At 32.0% G+C, this 20,055-nt stretch overlaps 1 protein-coding gene across 1 annotated transcript; it reads right to left on the bottom strand.

Moving 5' to 3' along the window:
* Positions 1 to 5,693: 5,693 nt before the first annotated feature.
* Positions 5,694 to 8,664, bottom strand: LOC21396745 (transcription factor MYB16). The gene is made up of 3 exons (XM_010089828.2): positions 8,232 to 8,664; positions 7,899 to 8,028; positions 5,694 to 6,831 (listed from the first exon to the last, which is right to left on the bottom strand). Exons 1-3 carry the CDS (start codon positions 8,362 to 8,364, stop codon positions 5,925 to 5,927), a joined length of 1,170 nt encoding a protein of 389 aa, XP_010088130.1. The 5' UTR covers positions 8,365 to 8,664; the 3' UTR covers positions 5,694 to 5,924.
* Between the last annotated feature and the right edge of the window lie 11,391 nt (positions 8,665 to 20,055).

The following is a 20,055-nucleotide window of genomic DNA, read 5'->3' on the forward strand; positions in this document are numbered from 1 at the left end:
TAAGATTGTATTAATATTTAACTATATTAATTATTATATTATTAATATCATAAAAATAATTATATTATATAATAAAATAATAATATTAGACTTATTAGTATAATTATGGTATTATTTATTAAAATATTACAACTATATTATATTATATCATATAATATATATATATATATTATATTGTAATATTATTATATATTATATTCTAAAATATAATTACGTTACAATATATTATATATTATTATTATATTTTAAATAATAAAGATTTTAAATGTATAATATGCCATTCACCACTCTTCCGGTACCACAGAAGTTTCATGGCAAAAACCCCATGTTTATTTTCTCTTCCAATGCACCGTGAATATGCTTGATCCTAATGTCAGAGATGCTTTTTGTTATACTTGTGGTAAAAATTGTTCGTTGGGGGCCTCATTTTATTCCTGTACATTTATTTTATCCATATGCTTCATTTTGTAATTATTAAGACTTCTGTCCGTGTGTGCTGTGCAGTGGAACCCATGATCATTTATCAAAGTTCAAAGCTGAAATTTGATTGCCAGAAAGAATGCCATCCTAAAAGGTCCTATGGAATTGGATAGACCATCAATGCGCTTGAGGTGCATTTTTCTGATAAAGATAAGTTCAACTAGTTTCATGAGAACAAGGGTATTTTTCTACTAAATTCTTTCCAAGTCTTCTGTTACACTCTTAGTACCAAGTCCTTTTGCATGTGAAAGGACCTATCAAGTGCCAGCTATTGTATTAATTCTAACCTTTATATAGGCCAGGTAAATATAAGTAAAAGAAGGGGATTTTCCTTGTGATTTATCAACATGTTAGTGGAATGTTCTTAATCTGCATGTTACCATAGTGTCATTAGTATCTTTTCGTGAACGTGCAATTCTCTGGAGTAAGGACGGAGAAACCACATTATAATTTGGTAGTGTTTGGTGTCTGTTTCCTGATTATTGTCCACAAAACATGTTAACTGGTACCAATTTTTGTTTGAAGAATTTTTCTGATGTTAGTCTGAAGCTTTTAAACCATTTCTTATGGTTTTATTGTTTTCTAAAGAAACAAAATCTTACAGGAATGGAAAGTAGCATACACAGATAATTTATTTTCGAAAATAAGGTATCACCACATAGAATTGGGTTGTGCCCGTATTATGGTAGGATTGACTCGAACAAAAAAAATCTTATTCAGAAGAATAAGTAGCCTTATCACCCCACTAAACTAACTGCTGGTTTATAATTTTATTATTAAACACTTTTCTTTGTCTTTTCTTTGATAATGCAAGATTTATTGAAGATTAACATCAGACGAGTTTTGGTACAAATGAAGTAGTTTCAGTCAACTACTATTATATGGGATGCCCTTTATCTCAGTACAAAGCCGGTATGTGAACCACAAGGTGAGAAGCTCATTGAATGTGGGCGGTTGGTTGCAGTGCAGGCTATTTAAGACGCATGTGAAGTGCATACACTGAAATAAATGTTCATGTGCATAAATGAGGATAAAATTGAAAAGGAAGAGGGGAAAGATCAAAAGCAGACATAATTTAAGGTTGAACCTTTTGCATCAAAATCGTGGCCAAAATTTCTCAATTGCTCCACAGCTTTCAACACAGCCTGGCTGCACAATCCTCTCATTTATTGAGAAAATAACTACTAATTTTGGTTTTCTCCTTTTTTTTTACAAGTATAACACACACATATATATATATATATAATTTTGAGAGAAAGATGTAAGGAGGAATTGCTGCATATGTGGAAATGTTATTGTTATGTGACTACGAAATTAAAAATGAAATCATGACACTACTGAATGGTGCATAACAATTATTTTCCACGTAGATTGGATATGTAATATGTATATTAGTGTGCATTTGATTAAGGTTAAAAAAAAAATCTGAAAGAGGCAACAGAAAATGATATGTATAATAGTGTGCATTTGATTAAGAAAAAAATGTAGCATGGTTACACACGAGTTCCAAGAAAAATAATAGTTACAGACCTAGAGCATTTGAGGGCTGTATTCTTTTAGCATTTGAGATTTAGTTTATTAGTAGATCTTTATTAAGGAATGAAAAAATAGAAATAAAAATTAAAAAAAAACCTACCGACACCTAGAGCTGAAGTGATTATGTGTTTATATCAATTTGCTGTGATAATTTACACTGGCTGTGTTTTGGTACACGTTTGAAACTGACTTTTGAAAAGAAATTGACATGTTGAATTCGATCCTTATCTTCACGCATTTATAACTAGGCACCATTATTCAATTCAAGAATGTATATCACGTAGGATCCAACTTATGGAGGTCGTTTCAATTATAGTTCTAATTGAAGAGGCGTGCTATATCCTGCTTTAGTCAAGTGGTTGGTGTTAAAAGATGGACATAATGCTGGAGTTTCTTGTTTATAAGTCCAAGCATTTTATTTTTATCTTCTTTTAAATGATTGGTATTTCTGTTTTATTTTGATTTTCCCTAGCTCTTTGATGACATAGAGAAAGGTAGGTAGAATTTCCCTTTTCTTCCCCTTTAGGGCTCTATTTATGTGTTGTATTCATGGAATAACAATAATCTGATTTTCACGGAAGAGGTAAGATGCAATCATTGTTTTAACACAGGAACAACTTCCTAGTTTAAATGGATCTGTACTGAACCATCAGAAATCAGAAGCTTCACTACTGTGCAGTGAACTATGTTTTATCTCAAAGTGATCTTGCTCAAGAATACGTTGTGTCTGCTACATATATATATATATATATATTTTTTTTTTCCTTCCCTTGATTTAATATGCTATGACTTATGAGTAAAAGAAGGGGATAATACCATTTTAGTCTCTGAGATATAGGTCAAATTTCATTTTAGTCTCTGACTTTTATAACATCTTAAAATAAGTCTTTAAGGTATCACGTTGTCTAAAATTAGTCGTTGTGTCTATTCGACTTAAAATCTCAGCAATAAAAAGCACATGAGAACCATGTGTGACTTAGCGAGAGTTAACAATGTAATTTTACAGGTTAGGGCGGGTTTGTTATGAAGGAAGTGTTGCTTGTTCTCATACAGATTTTAAGAGTCGGATGGACAAAGTTATTAATTTGGGACAATTTAATAGATTGTTGACTTGTTTTGGGACATTGGAACATTTTAGGACTTTGGTTTATAGTCCGAGATTCAAAATGAGTTTAACCCTAAACAATATATTAAAGTGCTTAAAATGAGATTATTCTGAATTTGTTCTTTTAGAAGCACACAATTTATTGATGGAATCAAAGACACGTTTAGAGGTTCTATTCACACCCACATGACCAGACTAGCGCATATGTTGTGCCAAATAACAATAATCTCCAAGCTTCTTGCTTGTCAATATCATAGATGCCTTTTTATTTATTGCTAATAGATAATAAGAGGGAAAAAAGAAATGAAACACTAAGTGGATGTTTGGTTTATGAATTCAGAATCATGATTCAGAATTATTTTTGATTTACGTGTTTTTTTTTGTGAGAAAAAATATCATAATGAATCACAAACTATGATTTAAATCATGATATGAATACACTAACTAAACGCATACTATACATAAATGATAGATAATGAAAGACCAGAAATCATGAAAAGCTAACTAATGCAATAAGATTTGAGCAATGCATTGGGAAGCTCTTTTCTTTTTTCGCTGGACTAGACAGAAAAGTTGCACATAATATCTGTTTAAGATAGCCCATGCTTAATGCTCAGCTTTTCTTATTATTTTATTTTTCTATAAGACATTCTAATTGGTTAGGTATTTTTTATTATTATTATTAATAATGCTTATTGCTTAGTTATAACGAGCATGATTTGGCTTGTCCCCCTACGTTGCGAATTTTTAGTATAGGAGGACACGTTGAAGTTATATGAATCATTCATTTTCAATATTCCTCTATATACCTTTTTTTTTATTCCCAAAAGAAAAAATAAATAAAGAAAAGGTAATTTAGAAGATCAGCAAGCCAAGAGATGATCTAAAATGGGGAAGTTGGGAACCATGTTTCGGTGGTTGCCGGCAAAAATGAAATCCGGCACCATTTTTCTCAGAGGGACCATTTCCCATATAATAATTATAAAGTACCCCTTCTGTCTACATTTTTCTTTTATTTTTTATTTTTGGAAAATTCTTCGGTGGGGTATAAAAATATCCTATAGTAATCTATGGTTCTACGTTGTTAAATCTTTGGTCTGTCAAATTTACGTATTCTTTGATCTCGGATATGATTCTAATATCAACTGAGGATACAAAATATGAAATACCAGCACCAACTCCTCAAGTCGCTTTTTTTTTTTTTTTTTTTTTTTTTTTTTTTTTTTTTTTTAAAAGGAAAAAAAAGGGCCCAACCAACCATCAAAAACCCCCCTTGGCCAAGCCATCAATCAACATCCCACTTAAGAGGCCTACGTAAAAAAGTTAGAAGAATAGAGATTCAATCTTTACGTGTTAGTGCAATAACACGCATATTTGCTATAAAAACGTGAAAGATATGAAAAGATATGCTGCATATCCTGAATGATTTGGCAAGATACTTTTGATCCTTTGTATTAGAATATAAGCAACATATTGTAGTACTGTCTAATAGTATAAAAATATTTACATAAAAAGATAGTACATGAATCAATATGTGTCACATACTTTTGTATTATATATAAGTCAAAAACCAATGCCCAGAAGTTGAAATATTAAATCCAGATGAGATTGATCATCAGCTAATAATGAAGATTAATGCATGAGGGATCAAAGAACTAGGGGGTCTTAGCTAGCTAAGCATATACAGGCACTTTAGTGAAAATGTAGATGTATATATTATATATATATATATATATAATATGTATGTGTCCACATATACTGTGGTTTTCAAACATTTCTCCTAAGGTTGATTAGCAAGAAAACATTTCTATATTTGGAGAGCCAGTAGCTTCATCTTCATCATCGCCATCATCAATTACTACCCCACATCATGAAATTCAAATTGAATAGCCGCAATGTTAGTGACTAGATATTTGATATAGTTTTCTTTTCTTTCTCTCTCTCTTTTTTATGGCTTGTTTAAAAGCTTACTTATACCGCCATTTTCTATAGTGCTCTCCGTATGTACTTCTCTTGCGGTCATTGAAGTCTCGGTCTGATATAGTGATATAATAATAATTTGAGCTTGAATTTCATTGCTAATTAACGTTCAGTTACTGGTTGCAGAGGGAGAGAACATCAAAAATAAAAATCTTGGTCATAATTAATAAGCAGAAAGCGACATGAAACAAACAGCAATAAAGACCATAATAAATACACATGATATATATTGGACATTTTAAAGTTTTTTTTAAATATATATATATATATATATATACAGGGAGATATACTATTTTGGATAAAGTTCTTTTGTTCACACACTCTGAACATTAGAAATATAGAATCAGTTTTCTTCAAAAGAATCCATGTATATCCCAACACTTCATTATAGCCCCATATCCTCTTCATGTGGGAATTATCCGAAGATATGCAAGGAATAATATAACTGAAGAGTCACTCAGATAAAATGAGCACTACTTGATCACCAAGCTGAAACAAACAGCTAGAGCTGATATGAGAGAGAGAGAGAGAGAGAGAGAGAGAGAGAGAGAGAGAGAGAGAGATCACTTGTGCCAAAACTGCAATAGCAGTTGCTTTCACAACTATACCAAAGCATGTGAACCATTTTATTACATGTCACATATATCTGAATACCGTGGAAGAACTAGTAACAATTTTGGCAAATAATATTTCTATGTGGTATTAACCTAACTTATAATTCACAACATTAAAAAAAATAAAAATAAAAATAAGACCGAGAGTGCTTAACCGGGGTTTGACTAGAGGTTTCAAAGTCAACCTTGTGTGTGGCCGGGAATTAATCTTAGAACATTGGAGAATCAGAAGGTGAAGAGTTCACCAAATTGAGAATGCTATTCCAATAATTCTCATTATCATGATAGTGCTGATCACTCCCACTTCCACTCCCACGGGTACCGTTGTCGGAGTCGCAGCCGCCGCCATCGGACAAACTCCGGTCGTCGGAATTGTTAAGCAAAAGACTAGTGAACCCCTGATCCTCAGCAATAATATTAACGTCAATGCCAACATCATGAGCATTATTAGCACTAGTAGTACTACTTGTCCACGTCCCTCCAACTCCAAGCCCTGAAGTAAACGACAACGAATTCTCCAACCCTTCTTGATCATAATGTTGGTCGTTCAAACTAGTAGTAGAGTTATTATTATTATTTCCAAATCCTTTCCAATCTTGCTCTCCTTCTTCTTTGATCATCCCGGTCTCGGAGGAGGCAGAGGAAGACCCAACAAACTCATGAACGACAGCATTGTTACTGCGTTTTTCGGCCGAGAAGGTAAGTGTTGACGTGGGAGACTCAAGGTCTCCGCGAACGACAGTTGACTTCGACCAAACGACATTATTATTCCAATTAGGCATGATAATGTTGGAATTAGCAGCAGCAGCAGCAGTAGTGAGCAGCTCGGCTGGCTTTGGAGCCGAGTAGTGTGAGGAACATGAGTTGTTTCGGAGCTTAGATTCTCTGACGAGCCGGGCTTCGGCTTCGAGCCGAGCACTCTCCCACTGAGCCATGTGGCTAAGATTGGCTGCGTTTTTGGATTGAGCACCGTCGTTTGAGAGGAGGTCGTTTTTGGGCTTGTGGGTCACAGGGTCTATTCCCATTTTGGCTAGCCTTTTCTTGAGGTGGGTGTTCCAGTAATTTTTGATCTCGTTATCTGTTCTCTTTGGCAAGTGGGTTGCTATAGCCGACCACCTAACCAAAAAACAAAATATCAAATCAATAATTAGGAGTACAACATATATTATGGGTATAAAATCCTAAAAAATAGTACCAATTGTGATAGCAGGTGTAATTTAGCGCTAAATTCACTTATATTTCTATTATAAAATGTAGAGTTTCTGGACGGAAATTTTAAAAAAGAGTAGTACACTTTTTTTTTTATAAGTTAAGTTAATGTGGTTTTGATCAATACCCAAAAAGAAAAAAGAACAGAAAAGAAAAGGAAGAGGAAAAACCCATTAATTGGGAGATGAGAGCATATGTATGAGAAAGAAACTAACTATATATGAACTTCAAAAAAAAAACTAGCTATATATGAAATATACAACTGATATCTCTGGCATTTAAGGATAGGTGTTTATTTATGATGATGAATTTTGGTGTGTCAGAAGCAGTAAATCCTGGGAAATGGAGGAAAATCACATTTCAAAATCTGAGTCAGCAGATCATGAATGAAATTATTTGCCATGAGTACTGAATACTTTTAATTTAGGTCAGAGACTGGCTGGTTGAGGTTAAATCAGAAAGGCCATCACATTTAAAGCATATCACGCAAAAGAGAGGTGTACATATAATGCTAAGGGTGATTCTTTGCCTTTTCTTTTTTTTTTTTTTTTTCCTCCGAAAATAAACTCAAGAGTCAAAAACATATAAATAAACGACTATACAGGACCAGAAAAAGAAATATGAATAATAAATCTAACAAGTAAAAAAAAAAAGGAACTTAAAAAAAAAGAGTATTGGGTTAGCATCATGTCAACATTAATTAGTCAATAATTGATCTATTTCAACATTAAACGCAATTGTTGAGGAAGAGACTACTAATTAACACCCATGACCGGACAAAAATTAATGAAAGCTTATAAGGACTGATTCAGAAAATTAAAGTTGACCACATAAAGAAAGCCATTTGGTATTCTTTTTTCTCTGAGAGGGAAAAACATAATGGTGTCTAACAATAATGCAAGAAACTTGTAGTTGTAGATTATATATGATAATGATCAGCTCACATATATGTATATATGTATATGTGTATATACCTGTTCCCTAGTAGAGCATGGAGTTGAATAATGGTTTGTTCTTCTTGCAAACTGAACTTTCCCCTCTTGATATCAGGCCTCAAATAATTAGTCCATCTTAGTCTGCAGCTCTTTCCACATCTCTGAAGCCCTATATAATATATAAAAGATCATTAACAACAACAAACAAAAAAGGGTTTTTCCAAAAAAAAAAAAAAGGACTGTACTTCCTTATTCATGACCTGATCAAAACTAATTTACAGAAGCTTAAAATAATTATACTAGTACTATACACACACACACACATATATATATATATATATATGCATATTATATATATATATATATATATACCTGCTTTTGCTGGTAAGGCACGCCAGCTTCCATGGCCATGTTCTTCAATATAAGCCAAGAGTTTCTGGTCTTCTTCAGGAGTCCAAGGTCCTTTCTTCAAGCCCACCTTGTCGCAGCATGGTGACCGACCCATCTGGAGATTTGGTGGAAAAATCGACCAAAGAAACTAGCGGTTTCCGCGCTTCCTTATAAAACAAAATAAATAATAATGGAGAAGTGGTACTTAGGAAGAGAGAGAGAGAGAGAGAATGTGGATTTGTCACTTTGCTTTGTAAATGAAGAGATGGGTAGAGTCGTAGAGAGGAGAGAGAGGTCAGCGACATAAATGGGATAAAGAAATAAATTTGTTCAGTGACTAGTGTGTGTTTGTGTAGAAATTTACATGACAATAGTACCCTTTTTTCTACTAGCTACATATATAGATGGATGAAAAACAACGCCACATTCCATGTTGTAAAAATGCATATGCATGTGGTATGGCAGTGTGTGTTGTGTATATATATATATATATATGTGTGTGTGTGTGTGTGTATATGTGGTACAAAAGATATTCTTTAAGGAAAATGAATGGTCTCAATGTTGTCTTTTTACATAATTAAGTCCATCGAGATCTTTTCGAGACGTCACCAAAAATAATTGCTTAGTGTCATCATTTGTGGTTTCTCTAAGACATTGGCCTAACTTTTTTTTTTCTCGCATTATATAATAAGAACAAATCTTCTTTATGCTTAATCAGAACACGAGAATCTGTCTTCATGCGTTTCTAAAAACAACATTGAACTTATCATTGCAATCATATTTAATAACGCAAAAAGACCTATATATATTACCCTCATTAAAAAAAAAAAAAAACCGGTTTTTTAAAGAAAAATATTAGAAACAGTGACATAGTCAGAATTTATTGATAAGGTCAATTATTATTTTTTTATTAAGATTATACTAACATGTATATATATGTAATAATTTTTATTTATTAAATATATGGAGTTATTAATTTAAGGGTGTCAAGTTTAATTTATACACATATCTACTATATTAAAATTAAAATCACTATATTAAAAAAAGGAAGGAAAAAAAAAAAGAGTTAGGGGGCCATGGCCCCCAGCCCCCTGTCTCCGTCATTGCCTAGAAACAATAACGTTAGTTAAAATTTCCCACCATTAAAACATAACAAACTTTGATTTTGTACTGAATATTTGATTTCTGTTGAATACTTGACAGAATACTTGTCTTTTAGGTCAATATAATGAAGCGTGAATAAAACTTTTTAAACATTCTCCATGAAATTTAGAATTAGAGAATTTTAGGAGGGAAAAATAAAAAATTAATTTAGATCAAACTTAAAAGTATAAAAGAAACAATTTACGGCATTAAAATTTAGAATAAAAAAAGTTTAAAGGGGACAAAACAAGGAAAAAAAAAAAAAAAAGAAGAGAAAAAATATTTTTAAAAAATTAAAGGAGCCACTTCGGCCCGAGACTGCAACCCTGTTAGCGCCTTAGCTCCCCTGTCTAACAATTACAGTATTTTTTATAATACAATGCAGATTCTCGTTCTTTCGACTAAACAATACAAGAGAACAATCCATTTTCCGAACTTTTTACGCTTATAATTTCCCAGTGTGCTTTCCTGCATAAACTCATTTAGAAACGGTTTTTTTTCTATGAAGTCTATTGATATTTGATTGATTTCATCTAATTAAACAAACACAAACCATTATATGTGGGCATGAACCGATACATTACACAAACTCGACTAAACATAAGTTTGAAGCTATTATATATGTAACTTGGATATATATATATATATATATATACATATACATTGACAAGCCTATTGTCTAGAATCATGAGATCAAATCGAACAGTGCAATTATGAGCAGAAAAATCAATACCCATAAAGCGAATAGCTTGAAGTATTTATTGGGTTCTTAGGTTGTTGACCAATTAGCAATTCCACATGGTGTAAATTAATGGACTCAAGGTAGGTTGCAATTAATTAAAAGTTTCGCCCAAAACGACCCCATTTCTCTCCCGAGTCAGAGTAACTTTTTTTTTTTTTTTTTCGCACCAATGTGATTGAGATGATTGTTATAATCGATCCATGTCAGCACCCTATGACTCCACTAGTGGTACCGATAATTACCTATATACAAAGTTACCATGAACTTATTTATTACTCAGAGCAAGGTCTTGTTTTGCTTAATTTTGCACAAATGCTATGTAGTGTTATTAAAGATGCAGCTGGGTTCGTTTAGTTCGCTGATTCGAGTTTTTAGTTTGAGTTGAAATGTGATTTTATGTGAGAGTTTTTTACTGTAGTAAAACTCGAATCGGTGAAATGAACGAGACTTAAAATTTACACAATCGTAGTATGTTGCTTTGTAATAGAGTAAAATTGTATAGAATTTAGATTATTAATTGTAAAGTACTAGTCAGAAAAATGAGTGTGTGATTCAATAATAGTCACCCTACTAAAATTATGGTTCTAAATGGTGGTTTTCTCAACAATTCTCCCTTTTCCCGTCTATCAAATGGTCAAAAGCAACATTAGGTCACCAATTTCCACCCAGCGGCTAATGGCTAGTCATTAGCAAAAACACTACGCATCTCATAACTTTTCTTTTTTTTTTTTTGGTGGGGAAGTGACTGTGTCACAAGAGTAAATACACATATATGTATGTACCATTTATCATGACGACACTATATAAGTCATAAGACGGCCAATTGATGCAGTGTTCACAATACAAAGCGACAAAAACACATGTACATTAGAAACGTAGCTTGCATATTGTACATTAAGCATATGACATTACTACCATACATATGCTTTCAGTATCAGATGTTGACAATTTGATGAGTGCCCATTTTACACCGTTGCTTCAACACCATATTGATATTAATGGTGATATACATAAGTTGCAATTCAGGTTGGTACGTTGCTCTTTTAAACTGTAAATTTTGGTAACAATTGTCCGAAGTTAACAAAGTGTTACAGAAGGTCCTAAATTGATAATGATTATTAAAATTTAAACAAAAATATCCATACACACGAGCTCTTTCTAATATAAAGCAACTGGAATTTTGAATGATAAATGAAACATATATATATCATGTCACGAGTATAAGAGTCTGTTTCGTTTTAAATTTTAAAATTATTCATCGATTTGGAGACACTCTACCATCAATGTTTTACTAAATTTTGAGAGTAATTTGTTAGATTAAAAGTTTAAGGAACATACTTACCAATTAGTTCAATAGAAAATTCACCAAAAACCTTCAAAAGTTATCAATTTGCAGCCTTGTGCCTTCGTATTTGAATCTAACGTAAAAGAGAAGTCACAGAAAAAAGAATGTGTATAAGAGTCCGTTTGGTTCATAGATTAGAATCATGATATTAGAATCATTTTCAATTTACGTGTGTTTTTTGTGAGAGAAAATACTGTAACGAATCATGAATCATGATTCGAATCAGAAAACGAATCATCCAACCAAACGGGCTCTAAGTATCAGAATACAGGTGTATAAGATTATATATGGTGTTTTGGCTTTGGAAAATACATGGAACTTTCTTCATCCCGCGGTGAGCATCTTTACACGTATTGAGCATTAATTGAAGCAAAGCATTATCAAGGCATATTTCCTGCTATATTAATTTTCTTAATTTGCAACCCTTTAAAAATATGCATCAAATAAAATAAATCCCAAATTTCTACATGTGTAGTGTGTGTGTGGGTGTGTGTACAAGCATTACTTTAGGGATTGAATTTCGAACACAATAATCATAATATTATATATATATATATATATTATTTATATATCAGCGTGAATGTTCTGTCGCACTGAAAAAAACGAAGTGAAATATTTCCAATCCGAAATAATCTAAACACACGAGATAATAATAATAATAATAAATCTAATCTAATACACAAACCTATACGTTTTAATTAAATGAGAAAAGACCATCATACAAATCCACTGCACACTGCACGGTGATTATCATAAGTTTGTTAGAATTACTGTCCAATCACTGGAAGGATCTACATCTCTCTGATTATATATACATATATATATATATATCATACACTTCAACAAATTACCAAAGGAATACGGTGTACAACCCTAGCTACAATTAATCTCAAGAGACAAACTATGGTGGCACCCACACGAAATGGTGGGGCCGGCTGAGGGGTTTGTAAAAATAACTCAATAGAAAAATTTTATTAATAAAATAATTTTTTAAAAATTTTTATTTATAAAATGACCACTTTTTATGAAGAATGATTAGGTGGTCATTCTTCATAAAAAAAATGAAGAAGATCATTTTGCTAATTTCACGTTGTTGGATAGTCATTCTAGTATATTCCCCGACCGGCTAGCTAATCTCATCACTATAACCAGATCGATCCAAAGCTTGCCCAAAGCCAATAGAGGTGATCCGGTGGCCATTTGGTGGTGATTGTGACTCAAGTGCTGTGCTTAATGACTGATCCCTTAATTCGTTTTTCAAAAGAGATTTCGGGAGGGCATTTTTGGTATTTGACAAGTACCCTTAGAGAGGAAATTTATTGAGGTGGGCTCTATGCTTGTGAATGGGTATCTTCAATGATTTCATGCACGAAAGGACCAAAAGGAAGGGGTCCCAAAGAGTTTAAAAAAAAAAAAATAGAAATAATTATACAAGGTCCTTCCACAATAAGAGTTCAGTGTTAGTTTTTTTTTTTTGACCGTTGAATATAATCAATCACACTAAAATGAAAAATTATACAAAACACAATTTCTCACGCCTAAAAGTAGAGACCTATAAATATTTTATTATTTTAAATGTTGTTTTTTTTCTTTTTAAAAAAATAGATATAGTTTGTGGAGAGGTTTGGTTAATTATTTGGATCCAAGATTCACAATGGGCAGAGAAAGGACTATTGGGGACATCATCTTTAATACTACTTGATCATTGCCAGCTCTAGCAGTGTCCATGGTCCAACAAGCTCTTAACTGACCCTATTTAATGGAATGCCAATAGCCGTCAACGTTGTGCAAGTCCACGTTCTCCAAACGAAAGTGAAATGAGAGGCAATATGGGTAGAAAATCTCTATGCGTTTTATGCACTATGACAAGGAACATGATTTTGGAAAACTGGTTATGGTTTAGTTACTTCGTGGCTTGGCCACTTTTCGCATTCTTTCATCAAGAGAATACATTCATATATATATATATATATATATATATAGTTTGCCTATTAAAGTGTTTAAGAAGCTTTATATATATGTAATTGCATGGAGTTTAAGGGTTTTTGTCAGAACAGAAAATGATCATCATGAGCTCCATCAAGAACCTCCTAGTTATTGTGGATTAAGTCATCCAAAAATATTGCATGCATTTAATTAATAGTTAATTTCTAGTCAGCACGCACATTAACCTTACAGCAATTTGCTTAATTCGTATAGCTAATTGACCAATATATATATATATATATTTCATTAATTAACAACTGGCAATAAAGCATATTTTATGGTTGATGCAGTGTTTGAAATCTGAATAGTATATGGTGATTAGAGTAAGCATGATAAGGTTTAGTTAATTAGTACTTAATAAATTCATTCGTTCTTCATTCAAATTAGTTAACCTCTAATTTTCCAGTAGCAGTATATATTAATTGATTAAAATAGTGGAGAAAAAAAAAGTTTTAACACGTTAATTGAGATGCATGCAAAGTTTATCAGATCAATATCGATCACTTTTCACGAGAAAAAAAACGCTAAATATTTGCTTCAAACCTGTAATGGTGTGCTTATTAATTAAGAGAAAATTAGGTCATTAGTTCCAAAGTAATGCGATAATATTGAACAAAGCTAGCTAGTAATTAAAAGCTCCTACACGTTTTATTTAGTTTAGAGAAATTATATTGGACATATTACTTAATAACTTAATTAATCGTTGAGACATAAAAATGATAAACAATATTTATATAATGAAAAATATTACAAAATAGAACTAATATTAGGAAAAGTATATTTCCCAATAGTATTGATTTTATTGGTATTTATTTTCACATTAAGAATTTTCTTAATTTTAATTTTGGATAACTAATTACCTAATTATGTACTTTGTAGTGTGTATTTATGAAGCCTTTTTCATTGGGCTCCTTACTAGTGAAATTTCTCTCTTTTTTTTAGTCCGCGGATGTATACATGTTGCCGAATCACGTAAAACTCTTCATTTTTCTCTTTATTTTATTTTCTTATTTAATTATTATTAGACTTTAGAACATACTTCAGTATTTGGATAATAACTCTCTCATCTGAAGCCTAAATTAGGTGATCTTAGTAGCGTTAGAGAGATAAGAGACATAACTACAACTTTTATGAAGACGCCAAATACTAATTCAGCCATATAGAAGGGGCAAATTCTCATCAAAGTCACACACCCGTTGTAATAGAAAATCCATCCGCTGCAGCGGATTTCTTGCTCGAGAGTAGAAAAACCACACACCTGCTGCAGTGGGAAATCCATCCGCTGCAGTGATTGTGCTAGTTTCGCTAGGTTTTTTTCAAAAACCTTAGCGGCGCTATAGCTGAAAATTGATCCGCTGTAGCGCCTACACACGAAATGCTGTCAATTTGAGCTGATTTGAAAATATATAAAAGAGGAGAAGACTCATTTTTCCAAAAGAGTGTAGAATTGGGAAGGAAACACAAGATAGAGAACCAAAATTCCTAGAGAGAGGAGTTTGAGTTGAAGATTCTTAGAGGATTCATGGTGAATTTTTAGAGGATTCAAGCTTGAAGTTCATCTCCACAAGAATTCCTTCTTCCTTTCTCTCACCCTAGTCTTTCTTGAGATTTATATTTGTGGATATTGTGTTGAACATATTTTCATTTATAGATTTCTTAATAAGATTAGTTATGGATTTCTCTATGTTGAGCTAGATTTCTTATGTTAGGGAGGATTGATGTAACTTTACCATGACAATGTTTTGAAAATTCTAGTGCTGTTTAATTAAATTCATTTCTAATCATTTGTGTTTTTTTATGCTTATTGTCTAATTCGATTATCCATTGAATTAGAGATTTAAATATGTGAATTTAGTCTTGGGAAAGTCATTTGCACATATTGAGATTTGGAAAACACAACCTAAGTTTATTGAGTTCGGGAGGCCAATATAATTTTGGTAATCACTAAATGGGTTTATGCTTAATGAACGCGTAATGGATTGGGTTAATAGGGATATTACTTGATTTATTTTGCGTATTATTTTGCTCGGTACTCGGGAGAATGAGTACGATTACATTAGAAAACCCGTGATTAATGATTAGAGTGAAATTTCTTAACAAGTTATTGATTTGGATAGACATTGTCTAGTGAGGTGAAATTAAAACCCTAGCTAACTTTTATTATAGAGTTCCCTTTGATCTACCACTTTTTACTTACTTTATTGTTTACTTTTATTGTTTTAATTAGTTGTTCTCTCAATTAGGTTGTCTAGATAAAGATGAGTTACGATAATTACAGTATTTAGCTGCAATCTAATGCTCAATTCTTATGGAGACGATACTCATTCATCTTTTACTATCAAAATTGACACCGCACGCTTGCTTGGGGGTTTACACTAAAACATAAAGTATCAGACTTACATATATTTTATATTTTTCCGTGTGTGCGCGTGTGAAGTTCTGAGTGCATTCCAGACCCCTTGTCCATGGAATTTGATTGATCTAGTACTGGAAACTTTACATCATGATACTTGAGAAGATATATATGATCATATATATACCAAGAGTTCCAGCATATGAACATTAAAATATTTAAAGCTTCTTATTAATTTCTTTCATTCTTTGACATCATCATGCACGTAATTATCATAATTATTTCCTTCATATATATGTAGCTCGTAATACCAAGCTTATATGATCTTTCACTACCCACCTGAAATCAAGGCCCATTACATGGATAATATGCCAAGTGTGTGTATATGAAAATATATATATATATATATATGTATGTATGTATGTATATCCAAATAGTGGTAAATTAAACAAGATCGAGTACTTGTGGTCTTCAATTTTCGAGAGCCACTAAATCTTTGGAGGTGGTATCCTAGATGCTTGTAGATCCTCGATACCTATTTATAAGGCAATACAAGTTTCTGTCATATTCTTCCAGTGCTAAAGCACAATTATGCTAAATATTAGTCTATTGTTCATTTATAATACTTCATGTCAATTAAGTGGATCCCATATAATTGACACAAAGTAGCTATAGCTTAGAATAAATTGGATTAAGAATCAGGTCATTGACCATCAACTATTTTCATTAATGTCTAGGGTTGTTTTTTTACAACGAAATTCAGAAAAAATTTAAACTCAAGTTATAATTTTATTCAAGTTTATGTTCTTTTTGTAAAATTTAAGTTTGAACTCGAGTTTGGAGCTAAATTCAAGTTCAAGTTTCTCATTCAACTCGAGTTCATAAACTCAAACTCAAGTTAATGAACATTATTTTTCTATTCTTAAAAATATCATAACATTTTCATTTTAATTCTGATTGAGATGATTTTTTTATGCATTCACAACAAAAAGACGAATAAAATCCCACCCATATACCCTATTAAAATTTTTCATCACCATTGAGTTTTTATTAAAATGCTATATAAATATAAATTTAAGTTTTGACCCACCCAAATAAAAATTTAAAAAGATTCTCAATTCAAATCATAACTCAAATGTGCACATCCAAATACAAACTCAAGTTACAACTTCAATTCAAATTATAACTCAAACTCAACTCAAGATCATCACTCAAATCATCATGATTCAAAAATGCAAAAGAACAACCCCTAAATCTTTAGAGGTGGTATCCTAGATGCTTGTAGATCCTTGATACCTATTTATAGGGTTGGCAATCCGGGTAGTGACACAACGACACGACTCGAACCCGTACGAAATTAGCGGGTTTGAGTTTATCATAAATAGGTACGGGTCAAAATCAGGTCGAACTCGTGAAACACGATTAAATAACGTGTCATTTTCAGGTTGACCCGCCAACCCGCAATTGACCCACCATAACCCGTTTATTAAACGTGTCATATTTGGGTAACACGAATACACAACCCGTTTATTACCCATTTTATAAACATGTTAAAAAATAGGTTCAGAAATAGGTTCACACGACCCATTTATCACCTATTTTATAAACATGTTCATAAATAGGTTAACACGACCAATTTATCACTCATTTTATAAACGGGTTGACAAGTAATTAATGGGTTGACACGACACGTTTATGACCTGTTTAATAAACGGGTTATTCATGTCGTGTTATGTAAACCCGCCAATAAACGGGTCGTGTTTGGGTTTTGTATTTCGACACGATTAATAAACGGATCATGTTCGTGTCAAACTTATTCGTGTCAACTGAAGGGACGACACGAACACGACCCGCCAACCCGAATTGCCACCCCTACCTATTTACAAGGCAATACAAGTTTCTGTCATATTCTTCCGGTGCTAAAGCACAATTATGCTAAATATTATTAGTCTATTGTTCATTTATAATACTTCATGACAATTAAGTGGATCTCATATAATTGACACAAAAGTAGCTAGCTTAGAATAACTTGGATTAAGAATCAGGGTCCTTGACCATCAACTATTTTCATTAATGTCTAAAAGGCAAGAATTAATTAATTATATTTAATAAACTTTGACACATTACCATCCACCACCCCCCTGTCCATAAATTTCTTTACCTGTAAACAATAACAAATCGATGTCGCCTATTTTATTTGCTTGCTTGCTAGCTAGTCTCCCACAAATTGTAAATTCCAACAATATATTAATTGAGCTACTAGGAGTTCTACTCTAGGAAATTATTTACTTTAGTCATAGTGTTATATATAATGTTTATATTTTGTATATAGGGTAACGTGGCCAGTGGGCACAACCACTTCATAAACCACACTTTTTGATAATTTATTCAAGCAAAAGAAATGGACATTAAATCCTCTGGAAAATAGACTACCTATCTAACTGTAACCAAACCATCAATCCAGAAAACCAGCCTTTTTTTTTTTTAAATAAAATGTAAAAGCTTATATCAGAGATTATTAGCAACTAATTCCATTCTATACCGGAATCCTCACTCAATATTATTAAAAATGAAATAAAGAAAATGTTGCAACAAAACAACCAAAAAAAAAAACTCTAAACAGAAGGCCTAAAAATTCAGAATTTATCTCTAAAAAATAGTCTTAACTCATTATTTAAAAGGAAGCTACTAAAACATGCCTCGTTAAAAACCCTTTAGCCAAAAACTCAATAGGAAAAAAATTAAAAGGAAAAAAGAGTACAAATTTTCTTCAAGAAGTCGGGTTTTTACAAATTCTGTTGCAAGAAAAGATCCACCACATTTCTGTTAACCACATTAGAACGAAAACTAAGTACATTGAACCACCAAGAAAAATTTCTTCTAATTAAAGAGACCGTATATAAAGCACAGTTTATCAGTGACATGATTACCTTCCGAAAAATATGATTAACACTGTAGCATATCCTATTTAGATAATCAAGCAAACCAGGTGAAAGTTAATAAACGAATATAATTCCATTAAATCCTTGAATTAAATCATCTGTATATACGTACGTACGTATGTGTGTGTATTCATAGTATCTGTACATATAATCTATGCGGCCATGTATAGTGTATACATATGCAATTGAATATGGATTAGGAATTTTACAATGAGTTCTCTAAGACAACCAAAATTGAATCGGGAAAAAAAATCAAAAATACTACTCAAGAAGGTAAAAAAATATTATTTATGTTACGTCACTAAAAAAATAAATAATTATCATTTAAGTAGTATGGAAAAAAACAAAAAGGCCATAATAATATCTAATTATTTAAAAAATATAAAAACTCCCCATGAAACCATGACAAACATCTACTTGGAAATTAGTGTAGGAGATGAAGAAGTACGTCAAGGTGATGCCTAAAGACGTTGGATATATGTTTTGGGCTAATTAGATCTCTTCTTATTTTGGGCTGCCTAGACCCAGTCACATGTTTTGTATTTTCTGACTGGGTCTACCCTCTGTGGGTGATGGGTATGGGTCACAAATCACAATTAATATTGACTCTACAGTCTACACCCCTTACAGGCCGTGATGTTGTGCCCAATATCTCCGTCTTTTTAAAGCCTATTTAATTCGATGATTCGAGTTGAGATGTGATTTTATGTGAAAATTTTTTTATTATAATAAAAAATTAAATGTGATTATTTTTGAGAATTTTTTACTGTAGTAAAACTCGAATCGATAAAATAAACGGGGCCTAAGTAATTATGTAAGGTTTTGATCCGTGTGGTAAATTCGCAGTCAAATGCACATGCGCATGGCGTTTCATAGCCACTAATCAATACTGACACACATACACATATAGATATACGTTTACCATCTTGTCCAAGCCATAAAAAATGTGTAGTACATGTTTCAATTATTTCCATCAACTTATGAAATCTAGTTGTAGTGAATTATGTGATCGTGTATATTTTATGGCCAAATAAGTTTAAGACTATTATTGGGTTGGCTAGGCGCCCTAGGTTGTAACTTGTTTGGTATAGAAAAGGAGAAGTAAAAAGCATGAGTTTTTAGTTGGTACTTGAAATCATATTTTTTTAAAGTATTTAATAAAATAAAAACGATGTTCAAATTTCTATAAAGCAATAAAAATGTTAGAATAAATTAGTTTATAAAGTCTTACATATTAAAGTTTTAAAAGTATTTCAGAATAGCTGTTTTGAAAAGTCACGTTTCTGACTTTGAAT

Source organism: Morus notabilis, unplaced genomic scaffold (assembly GCF_000414095.1).
Source record: "Morus notabilis unplaced genomic scaffold, ASM41409v2 Scaffold897, whole genome shotgun sequence".
NCBI classification, from domain to species: Eukaryota; Viridiplantae; Streptophyta; class Magnoliopsida; order Rosales; family Moraceae; genus Morus; species Morus notabilis.